The sequence below is a fragment of the Coregonus lavaretus genome, assembly GCF_964263955.1.
Source record: "Coregonus lavaretus genome assembly, chromosome: 1".
Classification (NCBI taxonomy): Eukaryota; Metazoa; Chordata; class Actinopteri; order Salmoniformes; family Salmonidae; genus Coregonus; species Coregonus lavaretus.
This window is the reverse complement of record NC_139988.1, coordinates 23,435,235-23,461,894: the sequence shown is the minus strand read 5'-3', so window position 1 is coordinate 23,461,894 and position 26,660 is coordinate 23,435,235. Positions and strand designations below refer to the sequence as shown.

At 47.2% G+C, this 26,660-nt stretch overlaps 1 protein-coding gene across 1 annotated transcript in view; it reads right to left on the bottom strand.

The window, feature by feature from the left end:
- The window catches only part of LOC311133081 (caskin-2-like), a 79,500-nt gene that overhangs the window by 5,285 nt on the left and 47,555 nt on the right, over positions 1-26,660 (bottom strand). The window contains exons 7-19 of the mRNA XM_084166517.1: positions 22,419-22,552; positions 17,208-17,316; positions 15,826-15,934; positions 15,514-15,608; positions 12,932-13,049; positions 11,498-11,629; positions 9,507-9,664; positions 9,257-9,341; positions 3,964-4,049; positions 3,613-3,723; positions 3,337-3,438; positions 2,794-2,932; positions 42-2,523 (exon numbers count right to left, since the gene is read on the bottom strand). Of these exons, the coding sequence (XP_084022643.1) occupies positions 42-2,523; positions 2,794-2,932; positions 3,337-3,438; positions 3,613-3,723; positions 3,964-4,049; positions 9,257-9,341; positions 9,507-9,664; positions 11,498-11,629; positions 12,932-13,049; positions 15,514-15,608; positions 15,826-15,934; positions 17,208-17,316; positions 22,419-22,552 (3,860 nt within the window). The remainder of the gene's footprint in view (positions 1-41; positions 2,524-2,793; positions 2,933-3,336; positions 3,439-3,612; positions 3,724-3,963; positions 4,050-9,256; positions 9,342-9,506; positions 9,665-11,497; positions 11,630-12,931; positions 13,050-15,513; positions 15,609-15,825; positions 15,935-17,207; positions 17,317-22,418; positions 22,553-26,660) is intronic.

Genomic DNA, 26,660 nt, shown 5'->3' with positions numbered 1-26,660 from the left:
TGTGTGAGTGTGTGTGTCTGCCGCATTTGTGTGTGTCTTACCCATCAGTGTCATCCTGAGCCAGCTTCCTCTCTACATCTTTCAGCGCTTCCTCGAGTGACGTGCTGGTCTCATCCAGCCTCCTCTGAACCAGCACCTCCGAGCAGGCCTCACCAGCCTGGGCCTTTCCTGCTCGTCCTGCCTGGCTTGCAGGCCCTGAGGTGCGGTAGGATGGAACGGGGGCTGCCTGGGCTGGGGAAGCGAAAACCACACTCTGGACCACATTGAGAGTCACACCAGGGGAACGGGCTGTAGCGGCTGACGTTATGGATGTGCTGAGCTGGGGAAGTGTAGAGACAGTAGCAGGCGTCTGGTGATTTACTGGCTTGGATGTTATTGTTTTCTGCGGACTGGCTGGTTTGGTTGCTGTTACTGGTTTCTGTGGATTGATTGGTATAGAGGTGGTTGTGTGTGTATTTTGTGGGCTGGCTGGTATATTGATAGTTGCCTGTGTCTGTTGACTGGCTGGTCTCGATGTAGTTGTGTTTATTTGTTGATTGGCTGGTATAGCGATGGTTATTTGGTTGTGTGCGCTGCCTGATTTGGACGTTTTTGCTGTCTTCTGTTGACTGCCTGGTTTAGATGTAGTTGTGTGTATCTGTTGACCAGCTGGTTTGAGGGGAGGGCTGGTTGGTTTAGAGGACGGAGGTGGTTTCTGGCCTTTCCCTGTCGATCCTACTCTCTGTAAACTGCTCTCTGACCTCACACCTGCTTCCTCCTCACTCTGTGTGTCTCTCTTTGTGTGTGTGTGGAAGCCGTTGGACCGGCCGTGTGTGTGCGGCTGTTTGTGTGTGTCGTCTTCGCTGGGGGTGAAGATCTCGTCCAGTGTGTGTGTGTCCCGGTCTTTGGGCTGACGTCGCCGTTTGACAGTGTCCGACTCTTTAAGGTTGAACTCAGGGACCTCCAGGGACTTTGGGGTCTGCATCTTTGGGTCTTCTAGAGAAGCCTGGGGCTGGATTTCAGTCTCTGCCCGGCACCCTGCTCCCAACCTGGGCCGCTGTTTGATGGTAAGGTTGCCCTCCTCCGCGAAGGGGAGGTTCTCACTGGAGCTCCTCTGAAGCGACGTAGAGCTTTCCAATACTGAACCACTCTTCCTCTCTCTCTCCTCCTCCTCTTCTGGGATTCTCTCTATCCCTCCATCTCTATCCCTCCGCTCGCTCCCCATCCTCCTCAGGCCTCCCAGCCCCAGAGCGGGTACAGGTTTGTGGGAGGCGAGGGTGGGGGTGCATGGGGTGGGTAACTCTACCTCCTTAGAAGGGCTGCCCCTGGGCCCGGACCCCTGTAGCCTGGCTGCGATGCTCCTCACACTGCCTGCACTCTCAGTCTCCACCCCTGCCACCTCCACTTGCACTGACACTACTGCCGCTCCTCCTGATTCGTTGGCCTGGCTGCCACTCACCGAGCTCATCCTTTTAGGTGGCGGTGGGGGCGGGCCTTTGTGGCGAGAGCGCACAGTGAATGTGTGGCTCCGGCTGATGTGGCGTTGGACGGCGGAGGATTGACCGCGGCCTGGTTTGCGTCCTAGTGTGGCGTACGAGGGCATGGTCACCGGGGGAACTGATTCCTGCGGCGATGACTCGTCGTCTTCAGTTTCTCCATCTGACAGGGCGTAGCGGGTCAGACTCTGGGTGCGTTTCTTAGGGCCCTTAAAGGCCTCTGTGTTGAGGCCTAGTCCTGGGAGGGGGACAGCTCCAGCATGGGGCTTGGGTAGACCACGCTGGCCCAGATCGGTACCTCCTCCCTGGGTGTGGAGGTAGCTGAAGGTCCTCTGTGTGGGGGAAGCCTGGGGAGAGGGGGTGTGGAGGTGGGCAGGGGACTGGCAGGGTTTGGGTTTACTGGGCACAGGCACAGCTGGGTAGGCGAAGCGGGGCATCTTGCTGGGGGTGAGAGGAGGGGTGAGGGGGGTGATGGATAGTTTGGTGGGGGGCTGGGGCTGGCGCTGCTGGTCTGACCACAACTCTGTGGGTCTCTGTCTGTCTCTCCCTGGACTCCCTCCTCCACCCTGTCTTGCCCATCCTCCTCCCCCTCCTCCCAAGCACTCGTCCGAGCGACTGTACATTCCAGCTGATGCCAGAGTCTGTTGGTGAAGCTCTTGGGAATATCCCGGAAAATTCCCAGAATTCCCGGATCCGCGGGAGCGCGTTCCAATGCTCTCCTGGCTAAGCGACATCGGCGACACCACACCCCTCACCACACCTCTCACACCCATCCCAAACCCCCCTATCCCCACCCCTCCTCCTCCTGCTCTGCCCATCATGGCGTTCTGTAGCTCTGTGCTCAGCTCGCTGTCCTGAAAGGAGAGGAGGGGTGTCCTGGGGGTGTGGGGGGATGGGGGGCAGCAGTCGGCGGGGGGCTCGATAGCCACCAGCTCCAGAGCAGCGAGGGGTTTACTACGCCGTAGCGTGCCGGAGCCATTGGTATGGTGACGAGAACGATGCAGGTCGCATAAACGCTTCACGGCTAACATCAGCTTCTTCTGATGACCTGGGAGAAGGGGAGAGAGAGAAAATAAATTCAACACAAATTGTAGAAAAATAACTATTAAAAAAATATATAGATAAAAAGTGGTTAAAAAGGTTGATAATTGATTGTCGACACCAAGGCTGTTATATTGGTAAGGGGGAATGTGTCCAAGAGCTCTCACACACACTGCTGACGCACAGATGCCCTTACAATAAGCAATGTGACCTTGCTTAGTGTAAGTGCATCTGTGCGTCTGCAGTGTGTGTGTCCGTGCGTGTGGAAATCTCTTACCCAGCTTGGTGATTCCTATCTCCGATAAGTCTTCCCAGGTGATATCCTTGACAATGCTGATGGTGTCATAACCGTTCTCACACAGTTTCTTCTGGTACTGAGGGAGACCAATCGCACTCAACCACTCTGACAACTCGGACTGACAGAGAGAAGGAGGGAGAGAGAGAGATGGAGATGGAGAGAGAAGGAAACAAAGAAACAGCATTTATTGAATTCAACTGAGTGAGTGAGTGAGTGAGTGAGTGAGTGAGTGAGTGAGAGAAAGAGGGACAGAGAGAGAAAGAGGGACAGAGAGCGAGAGAAAGAGCGAGAGAGAAGGACAGAGAGAGAGAGAGAGAAAGACAGAGGGACAGACAGAGGGTGAGCTTGTTGAAAAATGGTTGCATGACAAAACACAGTTACTGCTGATTGTAAAGCTGTACATGAAACATGAAGAACTAATTATTATTAATGACATAGACTGCACAACTCTTTCTATCAAAAGCATGTCGTCATCAGCCATAACTGTGTACAGAGTGCAAAGGTCATGTGAGAGTCTCTTACAGGGATGTAGTCAGGCAGCCATTCTGGGATGTTTAGGTTGCCTATCTCCATGGAGATCTTCTTACGGTGGCCTGGCTTGGTCACACCGATAGCTGTCAGGTCCTGGAGAGACACACACCAGGTTAGAAAGCCCCGTGACTAGGCTGTCGATTATAAAAATGACTATAGAACACATTTATCCATGCTCATTCATTTTGTTGACCTAAAACATAAACTGAGGTAAATGTGTTATTAATCAATAAATGTATGAATGGGTAATACAATCCAGTATCTGACCTCTGGGGTCATTCTACTGATAGTAGGCACATCGTATCCTGTTGTGAGGAAGTTAGCAGTGTAGCTCTCCAGCTGGAACTCACGCAGCCATTGGTAGATGGCCTCAGAGTCCTATAGACAGAGAAAATAAGGTTATCACACATGCACACAAACACCACAGGAGGTTGGTGGCACCTTAATTGGGGAGGACGGGCTCTTAGTAATGGCTGGAACGGAATAAATGGAATGGTAATCGCATTCATTAAACACATGGTTTCCATTCACTCCCCTCAGCAGCCTCCTGTGACACACACGCACACATGGACGAACGGACAGACGCACTTACACACACACACACCATATTCAACTCACCCTGCCCTCCAGGAGCTGATCTGGACGCATGAAGCCACCCTGCTCCTCCGACCGAGTACCACCGCTGACCTGATGACGCGGACCACCTGGGAGAGAGAGAGAGAGAGACACAGAGATAGGGAAAGATAGAGATTCGAAAATCACCTAAGTTAATGCACAGAGGACACAGATCAGTTGGTAGAGCATGGCTCTTGCAATGCCTGGATAGTGGGTTTGATACCTGGGACCACCCATACGTAAAAAATGTAAGCATGCATGACTTTGTCGCTAAAGTGTCTGCTAAAATGGCATATACACTGAGTATACCAAACTTTAGGAACACCTTCCTAATATTGAGTTATACCCCCTTTTGCCCTCAGAACAGCCTCAATTCGCCGGGCATTTTATTTTTACATTTTTAGCAGACGCTCTTATCCAGAGCGACTTACATGAGCAATTAGGGTTAAGTGCCTTGCTTAAGAGCACATCGACAGATTTTTCACCTAGTTGGCTCGGGGATTAGAACCAGCGACCTTTCGGTTACTGGCACAACGCTCTTACCCACTAAGCTACCTGCCGCTCCGGGCATGGACTCTACAATGTGTCGAAAGCATTCCACAGGGATTCAGGACCATGTTGACACCAATGCTTCCCACAGTTGTGTCAAGTTGGCTGGATGTCCTTTGGGTGGTGGACGATTCTTGATACACACGGGAAACTGTTGAGGGTGAAAAATCCAGCAGCGTTGCAGTTCTTGACACAAACCAGTGCGCCTGGCACCTACTACCATACCTCGTTCAAAGGCACTTAAATATTTTGTCTTGCCCATTCACCCTCTGAATGGCACACACACACACAATCCATGTCTCAAGGCTTACAAATCCTTCTTTAAACTCTCCTCCCCTTCATCTACACTGATTGAAGTGGATTTAACAAGTGACATCAATAAGGGATCATAGCTTTCACCTGGTCAGTCTATGTCATGGAAAAAGCAGGTGTTCTTTATGTTTTGTATACTCAGTGTATAGCTATAAGCCTACTGTAATAGCAAGCTGAATGAAGGACTGAGGTAAAGGTGTATTATCTTGTAGATCTGTAGGGTCAGTCAACAGATTACTGTAGCTCACTGAAGAATGCATCCTCTCTCTCTCTCTCTCTCTCTCTCTCTCTCTCTCTCTCTTTCTCTCTCTCTCTCTTTCTCTCTCGCTCTCTCTCTCTCTCTCTCTCTCTCTCTCTCTCATTCCAAACAGGTCAGGGCCCCATCCCACCTTACCCCCTCCAGAGGTGAAGAAAGCACCTGAGAGAGAGGTATTTGGCCCAGAGGGTATAGAGGGAGAGAGAGGCCCATGTCTTTGTGTCTGTACACACTTCATCAACCATCAACCCCTACATCCAAAACACACTCATGCTTCTACTCCCAATTCTGACAAAAACAGAGACACAGAGCGAGAGAGAGAGAGAGACAGTGAGAGAAAGCTGGAAACAGGGAGAGCTAGAATACAGGACATACATTCAGCACACACAGTTCATATGAACATATCAATCCCATAGGGATACATTGTATCTGGAAGCTAGGCCTAAGCTGAGTAGTGTAGCAGTGAAGTGGAACACAGCGATCACACAGAGTGTATCAGACCTTTATCTGTTTACAAGAACGCTGCCTGAACAGCACACACCCCTCATGTATCACATCTACCATTCTGTGATTTCATCTGACAACAGAACATGATGCTTGTATGAAAGGACTACAGTGCAGAACTGGTTGAATAGGACCCTGTCTGTGCCAGTCCTTACACATGGACATGATCATACCCACACTAACATTTTTGCTGTAAACTTACATTCATTTGTTACACAGTTAGCTACTGGAATGATATATTACAGTACAGTACTGTTAAGAGCATTGCAGTATGGGGCTCAATGGCACAACAACACTGCTGATCGGCTTTCTGTTGATCCAATTTTTATATCCTCATTATCACAGCACTGTTTCACTACTAAAACCCAGAGTAAATACATAATCACCACAGAACATCAGAAAACATGCTCAGCTGAAGAAGTAAACAAACAAACCACACTTTAGTAAACAAAACTCTATGGGTCATACTTGCGAACAAAATGCGCATCAACCAATTAAAATCGTCCACGTAGTTGCACATGAAAAAACGCTACATAGCTGTTCCTATTACATAACCTGCCACATTTATCGCTATGCTAACCTGAGCAGGTGGCAGTGATTACGTCCGTTAACAAATTCGGCATCAGCCAATTACAAATGTTAGAACACCGTTCCATGAGCGCGTGCTGAGCAGAAGTCAAACGATACCATCTGCTAAGCAAATTTTTTAAAACACACAAAATGTCTACTGGACAAATAGTTCACAGTGCAGCGTGCCTGGCGCATGGTTATTTTTTCCGTTAGCGTCAAGTTTGAATCCCAGGTGAGATATAGTTGTATCCTTTGAAATGTAGAATTACATTTATTTTGATCGTTTGTTGCGAAGGGAAGTGCAGCCAAAACCTAGTAAATATATATTTAATGAGGAGCTTCTTGGAGTCCCTCTTGCAGACCGACACATAGGCTACTGCTACAGGGTGTAACGTTAGAACTGCCGGAGAGCACCAGAGCGATACTCTGTCACTTCTCAGAATGGTGGTCTTTAATGAAGTTTATATCAAAGCTGAATCAATGTTTCGCAAGAACTTAATGCTTAATTTGTATTCAACAAAGGCCGAACATACCGAATATAATAACATTGTTTAACGTTATTGTTAGACTAAAAACACCACTTCAAAACGTTTAAAACGTTTTATATGCATTATTAAATTCATCCACTAAGTCACATATGCTTTATTTTAATCGAGCGTCAAGGACCAGCAGTGAACAGTTTTTTCCTAAACAAACAAGCTTGACGTGAAGGGGCCTCGAACCCACGTCTGGTGTGGATGGACAAAATCAACATGCGTGCCGGGTCTAGTCTGCATGTTACTGTACCCCGAAGATACAGTCAATCACCTTAGCGGCATACGCCAGTAACGCCACCCAGCAACGATGGTAGTGGTACATGACAGATATTTGACAAGACCATAAGGCTCTTCGATTTTTTTTTTAAACTACTTAAATGTTGTATAGATCTCCTTTTGTGTTTTTCCAGTAAAAGCACATGGATGTGTGTGAAACAGATAAGCAAAAACGTGCGACTTCTGTCAAATATGCGAAAACATGCCTTTTGAATTGTCTAACGCTACTAGCCTAGTCAAGGATGCATCAGGCAATATTGGGACTAAACTTTCTAGACCAAGTAAACCTTGAATTTGGAGATTTAAAATATCCCTCTGTTGGCCTATTCTAAGAAATGCCATTGGTTGTGGATATAAAGTCTAAGATCTTTGATAGGCTGGTGAGGAATTTGTTACAGCATGGGGCTAAATGAGCCAGATAATGTAATGGTAACAGCTAACATGTAGCGTTGTATCACGTGCAACTAGGTCGACGATTTTAATTGTCTGATGTTCATTTTGAGACAGAAAGTTTAAACTTAAACATTTTATTATATTTGCAAGTATGTACCCCATGTATTTAGCTACAATAGTGCAGGTTAGCGTTGTTCGTCATGAATCCTTTGGAGGCAGCTCTGCAGAGTTGTCACGAGCTGGCACAGCCACAAAATCATAAACTGATTTTAAAACTAACCCTAACCACACTGCTAACCCTAAAGCCTAACCCTAACCTTAAATTATGTTTTCATAAATGTTTACAATATGGCCAATTTTGACTTTAAAGCTGGCTCATCTAGTGGATATCGCTCAGTTCTGCCTCCAGGACAAGACTCATCCCAATAAACGTCAACATGCCAAAATAACCTTATCTTCTAACTTGCTACATTTTGCCTGAAAATAGAGATTAAACCTTTTCACCCCGGCTCTCTGACAGACTACATTTTAGTTTTTTTTCTTCTCCTGTTTCTCCAGGTTGTTTGGGTCAAACAACACACAATGGTAAACGTCTCCAGTAAAACTATAATCACAGAGTAATTCATAGCTGAAGAGATTGCAGAAATAACAAGGAATAGCCAGAAGAACTGAGTCTTACCCCTCTGGAACAAGGAGAGCGGTGGAGCTCCTGTCTTTTTGCACCTCATCCCTCTCTCTCTGTGAAACTGAGTCATAAACACCCCTCTCTCTCTTATCTACTGTGTCCTTCTGTTATTCTCTTTCTTCACTTTCAACCCATCTCCAATGTCTCTCTACTCTGACTCTCTCTCACACACACTCAAACTATGTTTTCTGTTATTCTCTCTCACTGTCTGTTTCTCTGTCTGTCTCCTCCCCTTTCTCTCTTACCCACTCCCTCTCTCTGTCCTGTTGAAGTCTTTCTGTTGTGGTCTCTCTCCCCATCCCTCCTTCCTTCCTCCTCCCTCCCAGGTCCTGAGCAGCTGATAGCGGTTTGTTCATGCCATACTCAGCAGAACACCCTAAGCTGACAGAATACCTGTATCTCTTTTCCCTCTTGTCCTGTCCCATACCCACAGGTGAGAGATCAATGACTCACTCTGTCCCCTTTTATTGCTTCTGTAGAGAGCTGAGCTTCTGTATGTATCCCAAATGGCAACCTATTCCCTATATAGTGCACAACTTTTGAACAGAGCCCTATGGGCAATGGTCAAAAGTAGTGCCCTATAAAGGGACTAGGGTGCCATTTAGGACTGACCCTCTGTCTTTTATGTTTTGCAGTGAGGTGAGCTGAAATCTCATGTATTTTATTGGTTTATAGTGAGGAGATCTGTTGTCTATATTGGTTTGTGGAGAGGTAAGTTGCTGTGTTTATTGGCTGTGTAGAAAGCTGGTTTATGAATTGTTGATGTAGTGAGGTAAGTAGCTGTATTTCTTTCTCATTTCCCCTCTGCCCTGTGGCTGTAACTAGGTACTGTAGGCCTGGCCTGGGCTAGAAGGATCGGTGGATAGTCTGACCTCGTAGACTGAATACAGCTAGTTTAACAGACAAAAAGGCACATACAGAATATACTGTATCTACCGAAAATTACAGACAAAATGTCTCTGGGGTTGGCATGGGCAAATGCCGAGTATAAATACGAAAAGAGAGGAAGGGGAGAAGGGAAGGGAGGAGAGAAGGGTAGAGCGGAATGGTAAGCAGTGTAAAGTAGGGTTGTGGTCAATTCCATTTCAATTCAGAAAGTAAACAAAATGCTAATTGAAAAGTATTCAAGAGAATTTGAATTTCAGTGTACTTCCTGAATTGACTGGAATTTTAATGGAATTGACCCCAACCCTGGTGTACAGTAGTGTAACTAACCCATAGGTCCATCAGGTTGTTTGCTGTGGACTGGTCCTACTGAGCGAATCTGCTGTTCTCCTGATTCACCAGCAGAGGAAGCCAGCTACACACAAAAAGAGGAAGACGTTGTTCAGCTATTTGTGATCCATATGACTGTAGAAAAGGTGGATATACTTTCTCTTTTTTTTCCTGCTACCAAGTGTAATCTTTACTTCAGCTAGTGCTAGCTATAACATTTCTAAAATAATTGCCAAGTCACTGTGCTAACCTTGACTGTGTAGGGCTCCACTGCGGCGGCAGTTTGGCGAGTGTGTGTCCCGTTCTGTCCGAAGCCGTTCTCGGAGCTCTGCCCGCTGCCAGCACTACGACTGCTGCCCACACTACCTGCACTGCTGCCTGCACTGCCAACACTGTTCCTGTCTCCTGCTAGAGGGAGGGAGGGAGAGAGTATAACATTGTGGCAAAGTTTGCTTCCATGGGCTCGGTCACCCCTCGTCAGGGAGGGAGAGAAAGGAAGACAGAAAGAGAGGATCAGTGGAGAAGTGTACAGTACAAGATTGGGTCAAGATCAGGGAATTAGCTGGGAATGGAAACTTGGACAGGACACTTGGAGGGGAACAGGTCAGCAGCATGGGTCTCTAGGTGGGGATGGAGGCAGTAATTTGGACTTTAAGAGGGTGGTAGGGTGGTACATCTAGGGGAGTGGGTAAACAGAGGGGCACAGGGTAGTCTGGGTAGCTGGGTACACACACTCTTACCAGTGTGAGAGTTCCTGAGGACCCATATGTCCTCACTGTGGCTAGCTGGACTAGCTGGGGCTGAAAGGAGACTGCCAGGTGTACAGGTACCTAACAAAAACACACGGTGTAAGCCAGGTTTGGTGGAGGTGTGCTGGGGAGTGGGGGCCATGGGGGAGAGCAGGGCCAGAGGACTCCAGGCCAGGGTGACTCAGCAGGACTAAGGCGGGTATGGAGTAGGGGTCTGGGTATTGGGGGGTTGTCAGGGCCCCAATGGAAACGATAGGCCACTTTGTTTCCACAAAATTGATTTAGTGGATGGAGAGAAGTAGTAGAGGTCGAGAATATCTGTAAATAACTCTCACCTATTTTAGATTTAGTTTTAGTATTTATGATTAAAATACATTTTAGTCTTAGTCCCATTTCATCCTTCTTAGTTTTAGTTATTATCAGTCGACTAAAACTCTGGACAACTTTAGTCCTACTTTAGGCATTGTAGTTTTTCTTTGTTTTATTAAATAGTTCACACAAACCTCTAACTTAACTTCCAACATGCACATAATACCTTCCACTCCCTTAGTCATAGCCATTTTAGTCATTTAATAGTCAGTGATTTTTTTAAAACTATTAAATAATGAATATTTAGGCTACCTTTAACTTCCATCATGTGCACATTCAGATAGCTTTGTCCAGCTAGGACTACTATCCCATCCTATACCTTAACTGGCAACATTGATATTGTGGCAGATTGTAACCAATGCCAGCCATAATTAACCACATAGTCTATAAAGCCTTGGCTACAGGTTAAACAATGTACAGCTCAGATGTTTTCCCCATCATAACTGTCAAGGGGGTAAATAACAGCGGTTTCCTTGAAAAGGGGAGGATTTTAGCTTTCCAGAAATGCCAGAAGTATTACTGTACTCCTAATATTCAACAAATAGCATTTGTTTTTCCCATAGGAAAAAAGCAACCACAACTTGCATTTGCGGACGGTGAGAGACCGCATCTGAATGAATAATAGCACCATGGGAAAATAGAGCTTCTGATGTGATCAAAACAAAAATAGCCTACATGAAAGTAAGAGAGAGTAAACATTATTGTTTCTAGTTAAGGTTAGTTACAAGTTAAGTGTCCTGGCTTCGCATCAGTTCAGAAGATTGACAAGTGACTGAAGAGACCGCCTGGGAGCTGTGTGGGAGAGCCGCGCAGATCAGCTCAATCAGATCGTGCAATGAAAGATGTCAATTCTGCCAATGAGAGGATTGCATTAAATGATTGGGCAAAACCGATGAAAAGGAGCTTTATGTAAAAAGTATTGTGTAATTATCGTCTCGTCACATTTTCGCCGACTAAAATGAAAAGTAATTTGTAAAAGTTTGTGGTTTTTCCAGGATTTCTCTTCTCATTATCATCATAGTTTTAGTCAGGATTATTATTTTTTTGGTCATAGTTATTGTTGATGGAATTAACGTGTGTGTGAGGGAGGGAGGGGGGGATGCATGCATGCTAATGTGTGTACCTGGGTGGTCGTAGTACAGGGTGTAGGAGTCGTCTGTCTGGGGGGTGGAGCCAAGACTGGTGGGAGGAGCTCTGGACAGGAAGTGCTGCTGCCTTTGGCTTGGCAACGAGACCTGACGTGAGAGAGTACCCCCTGCAGACCAGAAGCAGAACACAAACACAGAGCTTAAAGCAGTGGTATTCAAATTGTTTCAGTGGGGACCCCATTTCACACACCCCAAATCTAATGACAACCTTAAAATCGGCACATTTTTACATAAACAAATAACTTTCAAGTCATTACATTTTCATCTCTCTTATCAACATGAAAATAAAACAGTAAATACATTTACTCAATAAATATTTATTTTTCAAATGATATTTTTCAAAAACATTTGTATATTGCCTCATACAATAATTTTGTCCACGGCACAGCAATTCCCCCGTGACCCCACTAAGGGTACCACTAGTTTGGATACCAGTAGAGGTACCCCGACTTTGAATACCACTGGCTTAATTAAAGGATGGAGAAGGTGTGTTTGCAACTAGTACACACAGTATAGCCTTTTAGAAGGCTGAGGTCCCACCTAGGAGATGGATCCTGCATTCTATCCTTACAGATTCATAAAACCGTGAAGGCAGCTAAATATATGTATGAATCTCCAAGCTCCTTATGTAATAGCTAGTGAATTAATGTGACAAAATGGTAGTAGCAGAGTGGTTCGGCAGGAGCTTTCATTCCCATAGAGCCATAGAGAGAGCTTTCATATCAGCACTACTGCTGAGGGAGGCTTTCTAGGCTCTGTGTGTGTCCACGACAGCAGTGGGATACTGACACACTGTTGACACTATCACGCAGTACACACACACACACACACACTCAAAGACGAACACACACATTGCTGAGTTTGCCTCTGATAAGTTTGCTCTAATAGCAAGGACCTGTCAACGACTCAACTGAGCTTTCAACTGGGATTTCCCTTCACACACACAAACTTGTGCACACACACATACACACTCCTTACGCAGTCTCAGGGTTTTAGAACTGCGCTGACACTTCCCAATCTGGCCCTGCTAATCTGATTAAACAGCGTTTGTGTGTCTGCCTCCGTGTGTGTGTATGTACTGTGTGCCTCCGTGTGTGTATGTACTGTGTGCCTCCGTGTGTGTATGTACTGTCTGCCTCCGTGTGTGTGTATGTACTGTCTGCCTCCGTGTGTGTGTGTGTGCTGAGTTTGTTTCAGGACCTCTAGCTCAGTTAGGGCTGCTGTTTGGAATACCACTGGGTATTTACAGCTGCATAGTTGGTGTGGTATTCTATTGTTGAACCAAGCTAAATGTGAAGGTATGTGTTTGTGGCTGCATGCGGGCATGTGAGTGTGTCTGTGTGCACATGTATGTCTGGGTGTACGCTTCGGCATGTGTGATTTATGTGTGTGTGTGTGTGTGTGTGTACCTGCTCTCCTGCTGATGACCTCCACTACAGACGGAGGGAAGTATCCAATCCGGTCCATTCCTCTCTGGTTGTCATGGATATAACCTTTCCACCTCCCGTCCATGTGCTGCTCCAACACCTGAAATCAACCGTTCATCATTATAGTTGTGCTATTTGAGTGAATGTGTGTTGATTATAAGTGGTTATCAGTCAACTTCTACCCACAGAATGGTTGCGCCACCTGATGTGAGAGCTGTTACATTGAAGTCTAGGTCGTAGCCATTAGTGCACACCGTAGCAAACTGTTTTGCAACGATAACAAGAGTTTCTTATTGATATGTGTATGTATGTATGTGTATATATCTATATATAAACTCAGCAAAAAAAGAAAAGTCCCTTTTTCAGGACCCTGTCTTTGAAAGATAATTCGTAAAAATCCAAATAACTTCACAGATCTTCATTGTAAAGGGGTTAAACACTGTTTCCCATGCTTGTTCAATGAACCATAAAGAATCAATGAACATGCACTTGTGGAACGGTCGTTAAGACACTAACAGCTTACAGACGGTAGGCAATTAATGTCACAGTTATGAAAACGTATGACACTAAAGAGGCCTTTCTACTGACTCTGAAAAACACCAAAAGAAAGATGCCCAGGGTCCCTGCTAATCTGCGTGAACGTGCCTTAGGCATGCTGCAAGGAGGCATGAGGACTGCAGATGTCAGTCAATAAATTGCAATGTCCGTACTGTGAGACGCCTAAGACAGCGCTACAGGGAGACAGGACGGACAGCTGATCGTCCTCACAGTGGCAGACCACGTGTAACAACACCTGCACAGGATCGGTACATCCGAACATCACACCTGCGGGACAGGTACAAGATGGCAACAACAACTGCCCGAGTTACACCAGGAACGCACAATCCCTCCATCAGTGCTCAGACTGTCCGCAATAGGCTGCGAGGCTGGACTGAGGGCTTGTAGGCCTGTTGTAAGGCAGGTCCTCACCAGACATCACCGCAACAACGTCGCCTATGGGCACAAACCCACCGTCGCTGGACCACACAGGACTGGCAAAAAGTGCTCTTCACTGACAAGTCGCGGTTTTGTTTCACCAGGGGTGATGGTCAGATTCGCGTTTATCGTCGAAGGAATGAGCGTTACACCGAGGCCTGGTGCAGTCCATGAGGAGGAGATGCACTGCAGTACTTAATGCAGCTGGTGGCCACACCAGATACTGACTGTTACTTTTGATTTTGACTCCCCTTTGTTCAGGGACACATTATTCCATTTCTGTTAGTCACATGTCTGTGGAACTTGTTCAGTTTATGTCTCAGTTGTTGAATCTTGTTATGTTCATACAAATATTTACACATGTTAAGTTTGCTGAAAAGAAACGCAGTTGACAGTGAGAGGACATTTCTTTTTTTGCTGAGTTTATTAGCGAAAAAAATATATGGGGGATTGGAAATGATGCAGACAATTACATTGATGGAAGTTACAATCTATCTGCAATATTAAAGCTGATCTACCCCCTAATTATTTATTTTTTAAAGAGTTTCTTATTGACAAGTTCAGGTAGTCCCTCCCCGTTTCAGTCCGTTTTCTTCTGTTTGGTGAGTGAATACGACCCTGCTTGTGCTGTACACATAAAACTCAACACATGCATAATAGCTAGTATTCTACGCCTCATCTATCTCTATGAGTAACGGAAATGGGCTTATTAACATTCCAATGTGGGCAGGGTATGTGCAGGGTTAGAGGGCTAGGGCAGACAGGGTTGGCACAGGCTCGGGTACAGTGCACAGCATCCCCACTGCCCACTGTGTGTGTCAGGCCAGCTGAGAGGATCTATGGAAGACATGCCCCAGGGAACACTGAACACTACAATGGAAAAGCTAACACACACACACTTTCTGAGCGAGCACACACACAAACACATACACACCCACTTTCTGAGCGAGTCTTAACAAATGCCCGGAGGGGCCAAAAACAAATATTAGAGAGTTCAGACAGTGTAGCTAGCACAGTACACAACAACAAAGTTCAAGCACTGTGTAAGGAAATTAAGGTATGACACACACACACGGCTTGCAAATGGTGATGTCTCAAGCAATGGAATGCACTAACTAATGACTGGAGCTTGTCTTTACCTGCTAGGTACCTTAGAACAACCTCCAACTCTACTCTAACTTTTTACACAGTATAGTCAATTAACCCTAGACATACCGCCAACACAGCAGCATACCTAACACCATAATTACAAACAGTTGACAACTTAAGAGTACACCAAATTACCCCAAAACGCCACACCTCACTCCACAAACAAAACTTACACAATGTACCGACTTACACGCTAACAGTAGGGTACACCAAATTACCGTCAGCACTTTAAAATACCTCACACCATAACCTCAAACCTCTAGAAACAAACTCACAAGTACACAGAATTCCCCCTCACAATGCAGCTACCTCAAGACAGTAGTTCTCCTCATTCAATCTTGTTATGAGAGCAGCTCTGCCTCCAGGACAGAAACAACTGTGATTGTTTACTTTTAGGCACGAACACGCACATACGTACGCACACACGCACGCAAGTGTACCATAATGAGGTCTCCTGCTCGGAGGTTGAGGGCTGTAGGGTCATGAAGGTTCCAGTAGTCCTTCACCGCTCTCACCTGGAGAGACCCTAATGCTTCTAGAGAGAGAGAGAGAGAGAGAGAGAGAGAGAGGGGGGAATTAGATATTATAGACCAAATCAGAACAAAGCAACACCCCTGGGGGGATAACGTCTAAAAGTGTGAACTGGAGAATGCATTGGAAACAATACAACACCCTGGGGAAATATACAGTGGAGCGGTAGGTCCAGAAATCAAAGAGAGTAATATGTAGGAGAGGAGGCCTATCTATCTCACCTCGTAATAGTATCTTGATGTCCTTGCTGGCTGATGAGGTGGTGAACTGGTTAACGTTGTCCAGAGCTGTCTGGTTGTAGGTGTTACGCAGGTTTACATTAATACCAGCCTGCATGGGCATTACACACACACACACACACACACACACAGATCGTTAGTCTCCAACACACACACACTCCCTAAAAAGTCTGGGTAGCTGCAGCCCAATATGGCGACCAGAGTATGGGTGAGTGGGTGTGTCGAAAGGAGTGGGTGTGTCGAAAGCGAATCAGCTAAATGGGCAGATTTGTTGCCACTAAAGACCGTTTTGCGTGGCTGATTGGGCTGCACTACGAGTCGATATTAAGCCGGGGACCGATGCGGCGGTGTTGTGCCTGCCTTCCTACTGGGTATCATGGTCGTGTCGCCGGAGGTAGCTAACGTGGCAATTTTTTTCTCTCACATTATTTTATTTCAAGTAGGAAAGCAGCCTACACAATAAATAACTAATATTGATAATCATCTAGATGTCACCTTGATACATACATACAGTCTACTACTCAATGAGGAGGGCATGAATGGCAACAACACCGGAACACAGTGACCTTCGCTCCAGCTTGACAAGCACTACTGTCCGGCAACGGTAAGCACACGCATACAACGCATGAATCAACCCTACACCCATCATCAATACTTAAATCTAAAATAAACAATCATGTACAATTATTTGTGTAAAACTAACAGTGAAATACGACTGACTCATCCACTGGCTTAAAAACAGAAATCCTAACTCTCGCGGTATGGTAGCTCAATGTACGGTAGTTGCACGGTAAGAAATGGAAGGGGAAAAAACCACAGCTCAATCAAAACCGTCTAACCTATAGCAGAGCGCTTTCGACACACCCACTCCTTTCCACACACCCACTCTTTTCCTTTCGACACACCCACTCACCCATACTCCGGTCACCATACTGGGATGCAGCTACCCCCTGCTCCAACCAGGAGCTATGCGTCACCCCCATCCCTTATTGAAGAACAACAACTCTCAACATCTTTTTTAAAAGCAACGTACTCTTTGCAGCACTTCTCTTGTGAGTGTGACTATCAATCCTTAGCCAGTCTGTTTCTGTGTACGCTAACTCCAGCGACGTCTACAGAATAGCTCACATATATCCTGAACTCCTTTGTCCGTGTCATGTTTGGATAAGACAGAAACAGCATCCAGTCTTATGCTTCTTCAGTAGATACCTCAGTGCATGCGTCCAAATGGCACCCTATTCCCTATATACAGTAGTGCACTAATTTTGTCCAGAGCCTGTCGAAAGTAGTGCACTAAATAGGAAGTAGTGTGCCATTTGGGACACACCCAGTAAAGAGATTTAGATGGTAGTGTTAAGTCTTACGTCCAGCAGCAGGCGCACCACTTCCGTCTTGCCATAGAGGGCAGCCTCGTGCAGAGAGGTCCCAGCCTTAGTGGCTCTGTTGATGTCTATACCAGCCTTCAGTAGCAACCTGAGAACGAAATACACACAGACAGGAGGTTTTACACACTAACAACACACAGACAGACAGACACAGGAGCCCAGCTGTAGGAATGCTTAAGGTATCAGATTCAGACAGTTGTGGATGTGGTGGAGGAAATCTGGGGTCGCGTTTGACCAGGCCCATTGCTCTGCACTATGTGGAGAATTTGGGACACAGCCTGGGAATCTGGCGTTCCTCTGGGAATGCCTGGCATGGGGAGGGAACGTCAAAGAGATGATCCACAGACTCCCACAACACCAGGAAAATAAGGGAAGGAAGGAGAGTGTAGAGGAGAAAAAAAGAGGAGAGGAGGGTAGAGGAGGAGAGGAGGGGAGAGGAGGAGAGGAGGTTAGTGGAGGAGAGGAGGGTAGAGGAGGAGAGGAGGGTAGAGGAGGAGAGGAGGGTAGAGGAGGAGAGGAGGTTAGTGGAGGAGAGGAGGGTAGAGGAGGAGAGGAGGGTAGAGGAGGAGAGGAGGGTAGAGGAGGAGAGGAGGATAGAGGAGGAGAGGAGGGTAGAGGAGGAGAGGATGGTAGAGGAGGAGAGGAAGGTAGAGGAGGAGAGGAGGTTAGTGGAGGAGGTTAGAGGAGGGTAGAGGAGGAGAGGAGGAGAGGAGGGTAGAGGAGGAGAGGAGGGTAGAGGAGGAGAGGAAGAGAGGAGAGGAGGAGAGGAGGGTAGAGGAGGAGAGGAGGGTAGAGGAGGAGATTAGGTTAGTGGAGGAGAGGAGGGTAGAGGAGGAGAGGAGGAGAGGAGGGTAGAGGAGGAGAGGATGGTAGAGGAGGAGAGGAGGGTAGAGGAGGAGATTAGGTTAGTGGAGGAGAGGAGGGTAGAGGAGGAGAGGGGGAGAGGAGGGTAGAGGAGGAGAGGAGGGTAGAGGAGGAGATTAGGTTAGTGGAGGAGAGGAGGGTAGAGGAGGAGAGGGGGAGAGGAGGGTAGAGGAGGAGAGGAGGGTAGAGGAGGAGAGGAGGGTAGAGGAGGAGAGGAGGGTAGAGGAGGAGATTAGGTTAGTGGAGGAGAGGAGGGTAGAGGAGGAGAGGAGGGTAGAGGAGGAGGGGGGGTAGAGGAGGAGAGGAGGGTAGAGGAGGAGAGGATGGTAGAGGAGGAGAGGAGGGTAGAGGAGGAGAGGAGGGTAGAGGAGGAGATTAGGTTAGTGGAGGAGAGGAGGGTAGAGGAGGAGAGGGGGGTAGAGGAGGAGAGGAGGGTAGAGGAGGAGAGGGGGGTAGAGGAGGAGAGGAGGGTAGAGGAGGAGATGAGGGTAGAGGAGGAGATTAGGTTAGTGGAGGAGAGGAGGGTAGAGGAGGAGAGGAGGGTAGAGGAGGAGAGGAGGGTAGAGGAGGAGAGGATGGTAGAGGAGGAGAGGATGGTAGAGGAGGAGAGGAGGAGAGGAGGGTAGAGGAGGAGAGGAGGGTAGAGGAGGAGAGGGGGGTAGAGGAGGAGAGGAGGGTAGAGGAGGAGAGGCTGGTAGAGGAGGAGAGGAGGGTAGAGGAGGAGAGGAGGGTAGAGGAGGAGATTAGGTTAGTGGAGGAGAGGAGGGTAGAGGAGGAGAGGAGGGTAGAGGAGGAGAGGAGGGTAGAGGAGGAGAGGAGGGTAGAGGAGGAGATGAGGGTAGAGGAGGAGATTAGGTTAGTGGAGGAGAGGAGGGTAGAGGAGGAGAGGAGGGTAGAGGAGGAGAGGAGGGTAGAGGAGGAGAGGAAGGTAGAGGAGGAGAGGGGGGTAGAGGAGGAGAGGAGGGTAGAGGAGGAGATGAGGGTAGAGGAGGAGATTAGGTTAGTGGAGGAGAGGAGGGTAGAGGAGGAGAGGAGGGTAGAGGAGGAGAGGAGGGTAGAGGAGGAGAGGAGGGTAGATGAGGAGAGGAGGGTAGAGGAGGAGAGGAGGGTAGAGGAGGGTAGAGGAGGAGATTAGGTTAGTGGAGGAGAGGAGGGTAGAGGAGGAGAGGAGGGTAGAGGAGGAGAGGATGGTAGAGGAGGAGAGGAGGGTAGAGGAGGAGATTAGGTTAGTGGAGGAGAGGAGGGTAGAGGAGGAGAGGAGGGTAGAGGAGAAGAGGAGGGTAGAGGAGGAGATTAGGTTAGTGGAGGAGAGGAGGGTAGTGGAGGAGAGGAGGGTAGAGGAGGAGAGGAGGAGAGGAGGGTAGAGGAGGAGAGGAGGGTAGAGGAGGAGAGGAGGGTAGAGGAGGGTAGAGGAGGGTAGAGGAGGAGATTAGGTTAGTGGAGGAGAGGAGGGTAGAGGAGGAGAGGAGGGTAGAGGAGGAGAGGAGGGTAAAGGAGGAGAGGATGGTAGAGGAGGAGAGGAGGGTAGAGGAGGAGAGGAGGATAGAGGAGGAGAGGAGGGTAGAGGAGGAGAGGATGGTAGAGGAGGAGAGGATGGTAGAGGAGGAGAGGAGGTTAGTGGAGGAGGTTAGAGGAGGGTAGAGGAGGAGAGGAGGAGAGGAGGGTAGAGGAGGAGAGGAGGGTAGAGGAGGAGAGGAGGGTAGAGGAGGAGAGGAGGAGAGGAGAGGAGGAGAGGAGGGTAGAGGAGGAGATTAGGTTAGTGGAGGAGAGGAGGGTAGAGGAGGAGAGGAGGAGAGGAGGGTAGAGGAGGAGAGGATGGTAGAGGAGGAGAGGAGGGTAGAGGAGGAGATTAGGTTAGTGGAGGAGAGGAGGGTAGAGGAGGAGAGGGGGAGAGGAGGGTAGAGGAGGAGAGGAGGGTAGAGGAGGAGAGGAGGGTAGAGGAGGAGAGGATGGTAGAGGAGGAGAGGAGGGTAGAGGAGGAGAGGAGGGTAGAGGAGGAGAGGAGGGTAGAGGAGGAGATTAGGTTAGTGGAGGAGATTAGGTTAGTGGAGGAGAGGGGGGTAGAGGAGGAGAGGAGGGTAGAGGAGGAGAGGGGGGTAGAGGAGGAGAGGAGGGTAGAGGAGGAGATGAGGGTAGAGGAGGAGATTAGGTTAGTGGAGGAGAGGAGGGTAGAGGAGGAGAGGATGGTAGAGGAGGAGAGGATGGTAGAGGAGGAGAGGATGGTAGAGGAGGAGAGGAGGAGAGGAGGGTAGAGGAGGAGAGGAGGGTAGAGGAGGAGAGGGGGGTAGAGGAGGAGAGGAGGGTAGAGGAGGAGAGGCTGGTAGAGGAGGAGAGGAGGGTAGAGGAGGAGAGGAGGGGAGAGGAGGGTAGAGGAGGAGATTAGGTTAGTGGAGGAGAGGAGGGTAGAGGAGGAGAGGAGGGTAGAGGAGGAGAGGAGGGTAGAGGAGGAGATGAGGGTAGAGGAGGAGATTAGGTTAGTGGAGGAGAGGAGGGTAGAGGAGGAGAGGAGGGTAGAGGAGGAGAGGAGGGTAGAGGAGGAGAGGAGGGTAGAGGAGGAGAGGGGGGTAGAGGAGGAGAGGAGGGTAGAGGAGGAGATGAGGGTAGAGGAGGAGATTAGGTTAGTGGAGGAGAGGAGGGTAGAGGAGGAGAGGAGGGTAGAGGAGGAGGGTAGAGGAGGAGAGGAGGGTAGAGGAGGAGAGGAGGGTAGAGGAGGAGATTAGGTTAGTGGAGGAGAGGAGGGTAGAGGAGGAGAGGAGGGTAGAGGAGGAGAGGATGGTAGAGGAGGAGAGGAGGGTAGAGGAGGAGATTAGGTTAGTGGAGGAGAGGAGGGTAGAGGAGGAGAGGAGGGTAGAGGAGGAGAGGAGGGTAGAGGAGGAGATTAGGTTAGTGGAGGAGAGGAGGGTAGTGGAGGAGAGGAGGGTAGAGGAGGAGAGGAGGAGAGGAGGGTAGAGGAGGAGAGGAGGGTAGAGGAGGAGAGGAGGCTAGAGGAGGAGAGGAGGGTAGAGGAGGGTAGAGGAGGGTAGAGGAGGAGATTAGGTTAGTGGAGGAGAGGAGGGTAGAGGAGGAGAGGAGGGTAGAGGAGGAGAGGAGGGTAAAGGAAGAGAGGATGGTAGAGGAGGAGAGGAGGGTAGAGGAGGAGATTAGGTTAGTGGAGGAGAGGAGGGTAGAGGAGGAGAGGAGGGTAGAGGAGGAGAGGAGGGTAGAGGAGGAGATTAGGTTAGTGGAGGAGAGGAGGGTAGTGGAGGAGAGGAGGGTAGAGGAGGAGAGGAGGAGAGGAGGGTAGAGGAGGAGAGGAGGGTAGAGGAGCAGGTGGAAAAATAAGAGGGAGGATAGAGGAGGAGGAGAAGGAAGAGAGGAGGTGAGGAGGAGGAAGGAGTGGGAAAAAGAGAGGAGGAAGAGGAGAAGAAGAGGAGGAATGATGAGAGGGGGACTAAAGAGGAGGAGAGCTGGTTACTGAGCATCTTTTTAAGAGGTACAGTATAATAATCACATTGGGCTGAAGTGAAAGGGAGGCTGAAAACAGACTGCAAACGGACTCTTTTATAAGACCTTCCATCCCCCCATCCCTCCATTCACAACAATAAGCAACCATACAGCTTAAAGTGGGTGGAATCTGTATGAGGAACCAAAGTCTCACAAATGTAGTAGAGAAGGTGCAAAAGCGGTGCATCCCCAAATGGCACCCTATTCCCTATATAGTGCACTACTTTTGACCAGAGCCTAAATGGAATACAGTGACAGGTTTTTACCAACATGCACCTTTAGAACAAGCTCAAGTCAATAGTGGAAAAGAGACACCCCACTGGGCACAGATGTCAGTTCAACGTCTAGTTTTGATTTAGGTTTGGCTGAGTTGTCAACTAACATGAATTCAATGTGAAATCAACCAAAAATGCCACCTTGTCATTGGATTTAGGATGGTAGAAATAAAGGCGAAAGTCCCTTAAGTTGATTACTTTTTGCAAATCCAATCTGTTTTCCAAGTTGATTTAACGTCATCAAATTAAATTTATGGGTTGAAATTACATGGAAACAACGTTGATTCAACCAGTTTTTGGCCAGTAGGACTTCCTTGGGTTGGCCTGGGATTCCAGGGTTGTTCTTTGATTAATATCCTCCTACTCTAGTATGTGGCAGCCACATTCCGCAGCAGCAGAATGTGTAAGAGGGATAGAGGGAAGGCTTATCCTGGGAATGTGGTGATTTAAGGAGGATGGGAATCATTAACAGCGTGTCAGAGACCCTGGAGGTTATGGGGTTCGAGGGTGGAGAGCCCACTTACGCAATGTCAACACACACACGGTCAGGGACAGTCACTCCTCTCACCTGATGATGTCTTTGTGTCCATTGCGAGCGGCCAGGTGAAGGGGCGTGTTGGAGGAGGTGGAGTCTAGACCATCTAGCACCTCCCCCTCCAACAGAGCTACCACCATGTTACTGCTCAATAACAACTGAGCCACCTGAGAGAGAGAGAGAGAGCGAGTGAGAGACAGACAGACAAACAGAGGGAGAGACAGAGAGAGAGACAGAGAGAGAGAGACAGAGACAGGAAGAAGCGAGAGGGCGAGGGAGAGACAGACAGACAGAGGGAGAGACAGACAGAGAGAGAGACAGAGAGACAGACAGAGACAGGAGGAAGCGAGAGGGAGAGTAGGGTGTAGAGCAGGGGTGTCAAACTCATTTTAGCTCAGGGGCCACATGGAGGAAAATCTATTCCCAAGTGGGCCGGACCGGAAAAATCATGGTATATATAACTTAAAAACAACAACTTCAGATTGTTTTCTTTGTTTTAATACGATCAACATACAACATAAAGCTGGAGCCTGAGGACAGTGTGTCCAAAATAGTACAAGCACAACATCACTATTAATCATAAAACACGTCAAGTTTATTTGAAAATTCTAAAGAAAAAGAACACACAAACACACAATGCCTCAGTGATTAACAGAACTGTTTCACAGATCACAGAACTATATCAGGGTGTCATTTCTCAGGCAGAAATGTAGATAAAAATAATGAAATCCTGTTCCCCAAACAAGTGCAAGAACCACAGAGTCAAGAATAGGTTAAATATACAAATAAAATAAAATCAATTAAAAACAATAGCACATCAACATAAAAACATATAAACATAAAGCTGGAGCCTGAGGACAGTGTCCAAAAGCACAACATCACTATTAATCATAAAACACCTCAAGTTATTTGAAAGTTCTGAGGACAAAGAACACACAAACACACAATGCCTCAGTGATTCACAGAAGTATATCACAGATCACAGAACTATATCAGGGTGTCATTTCTCAGGCAGAAATGTAGATAAAAATAATGAAATCCTGTTCCCCAAACAAGTGCAAGAACCACAGAGTCAAGAATAGGTTAAATATACAAATAAAATAAAATCAATTAAAAACAATAGCACATCAACATAAAAACATATAAACATAAATCTGAAAGCGTTGCTCAAACTCCCGTAACAGTCCCGTTATTTTATCTTTGAACCGCTTCATGTCTGCCACATGTTGGGTCGCGCACACATTTTTCAGACAGGGGAAGTGAGCTGCATCACCACCGGCAAGTTGCGTCTCCCACAATGACAGCTTCAACTTGAAAGAACGTATGCTGTCATAATACTGCGTGACAACTTTGTTGCGACCTTGCAGCTGTTTGTTCAAGTTATTCAGGTGCTCTGTAACATCCACCATAAATGCAAGGTCCTGCATCCATTATGCGGAATGAAATTCTAACACTGGTTTGCCCTTTTCTTCCATGAACTGTTCAATTTCTTCTCGTAAATCAAAGAAACGCCTCAGCACAGCACCTCGGCTTAACCATCTTACCTCAGTGTGGTATGGCAGGCCATAGATGTGGTCTTTCTCTCTGAGAAGGCTGTCAAACTGACGGTGATTCAGGCTTCTGGATCGGATGAAATTAACAGTTTGGATGACCACCTTCATGACGTTATCCATCTTTAATGACTTGCAACACAAAGCCTCCTGGTGCAAAATACAGTGAAAAGTCAAAAAATCACGTCCTCCATTTGCAGATTGCACTTTCTCTCTGAACTTTGTCACAACGCCTGCTTTTTTCCCGATCATTGAGGGCGCACCATCTGTAGCCAGGCTGACAGCGCGGGACCAGTCCACTCCGACCCTGTCCAGCGCGCCGACGAGTGCGGTAAAAATATCAGCTGCTGTCGTTGTATCTGTCATCGGCACCAACTCCACGAACTCCTCGGTGACGGTCAATGTGTCATCAACTCCGCGGATGAAAATGGCCAGTTGTGCAACATCTGTAATGTCCGTGCTTTCATCAATTGCAACCGAAAACGCAATAAATGACTTTACTTTTTGCTTCAACTGGCTGTCCAAATCCACTGAAAGATCGGAAATCCTGTCTGCAACTGTGTTTCTTGTCAGGCTGATATTTGCAAAAGCCTGCCGCTTTTCAGGGCACACAATCTCCGCTGCCTTCATCATGCATGTTTTTACAAATTCACCCTCACTAAATGGTTTTGAAGCCACTGCGATTTCATTAGCAATGAGGTAGCTAGCTTTCACTGCAGCGTCACTGATGTCTCGGCTGTGAGTAAACACAGACTGCTGTTTCTTCAGACCCGCCAACAGTTCATTCACCTTCTCTCATCTCCGCTGTCCTTGAAAGTTGTCATATTTGTCGGCATGAAGACTCACATAGTGGCGACGAAGGTTATATTCTTTCAGCACTGCAACATGCTCTGAACACACCAAACATACAGCTTTCCCATTCAATTCTGTGAATAAATAGGATGACCATTTTTCTTGGAACACTCTGCACTCTGCGTCCACTTTTCTCTTTTTTGACAGAGACATATTGGGGCAATGAGGGTGCCAAAGCACATAATGTTAAAAGTAGAAGCCGTAATAAATATCGCGGGCAAAACAAAGTAGCTCATTGGCTGCACGTGCTTGACCTACTTGCTCTGCCCCGGTATAAACAGTTTGCTTGCTTAACACAATTGCTATTGCGCCATCCAGTGGACGCAATTGGAACAGCAGTTTATTTTATTGAAAAATTGCAGCGCATTTTTATACTTTACAAAAAAATAATAATAAAAAATTCTAAATCATCTCGCGGGCCGGATTAAACCCGTTTGCGGGCCTGATTCGGCCCGCGGGCCGTACGTTTGACACCCCTGGTGTAGAGATATAGAAGAGGTGAAGTGTAAAGGAGCCAAAGAGAGAGATGAAAGGATGGAGAAACAGAGACATAAAAACAGAGACAGAGATAAGCATCACAGTATCAGTGAAAGTCTAAATGGATACCTTTAATTTGTGTATTCCAGTGGTGGGAAAAGTACCCAATCGTCATACTTGAGTAAAAGTAAAGATACCTTAATAGAAAATGACTCAAGTAAAAGTGAAAGTCACCTAGTAAAATACTACTTGAGTATTTGGTTTTAAATATATTTAAGTATCAAGAGTCCATGTAATTGCTAATATATACTTAAGTATCAATAGTAAAAGTATAAATAATGTCACATACTTTATATTGAGCAAACCAGACTGCACAAATTCCTTGTTATTTAAATTTACAGATAGCGAGGGACACACTCCAACACTCAGACATCATTCACAAACGAAGAATTTGTGTTTAGTGAGTCCATCAGATCAGAGGCAGTAGGGATAACCAGGGATGTTTTCTTGATAATTGCGTGAATTGGACCATTTTCCTGTCCTGCTAAGCATTCGAAATGTAACGAGTACTTTTGGGTGACAGGGAAAATGTATGGAGGAAAAAGTACATTATTTTCTTTAGGAATGTAGTGAAGTAAAAGTAAAAGTAGTCAAAACTATAAATAGTAAAGTAAAGTACAGATACCCCAAAAAACGATTTAAGTAGTACTTTAAAGTATTTATACTTAAGTACTTTACACCACTTGTGTATTCCATACATGTACATTTTATGGGGCCACCTAAGTGCACATAAAACCTGCCCAGCAACTGTCCATGCGCTGGGTGTCTAAAGATACCCCTAGTACAGTAACAAAGACGCTTACTGAGAGGGGGGGAAGGGGGAGAGAGAGAGTAATAAAGACCTTAACTGACTCAGCGTTACAGCTTAAAGCCTGTTGTTCTGCTATTCACAGGGCCAGAAGATTACACAGACGTGTGTGTGTGTGTGTGTGTGTGTGTGTGTGTGTGTGTCTGTCTGTCTTGCGTGCGTGCCTGCGTGTGTGTGTGAATTCAACTTTGGCTAAGTCTAAAAAACAGGGCCAGCTATACATTTCATGACAAGACTTCATGACAACTGTGACAGAGAAACATACTGTACTGCACTGCAAAATCCCTCTCACTTGTGTATGTGTGTACGCCTATGTGCATGCATCAGTGTGTGTGTGTGTGTGTGAGTTTGTATGTGTGCCTGCGTGTATGCATCAGTGTGTGTGTGTGTGAGTGAGAGAGAGTGTGTGTGTGTGCATTTGTGTGTGTGTGTGCATGTGTGTGAGAGAGTGTGTGCGTGTGTGCATGCGTATTTGTGTGTGCCTGTCCGGGGAGCAGAACTGAAACCCATTTCCCTTTAGCTGAAACA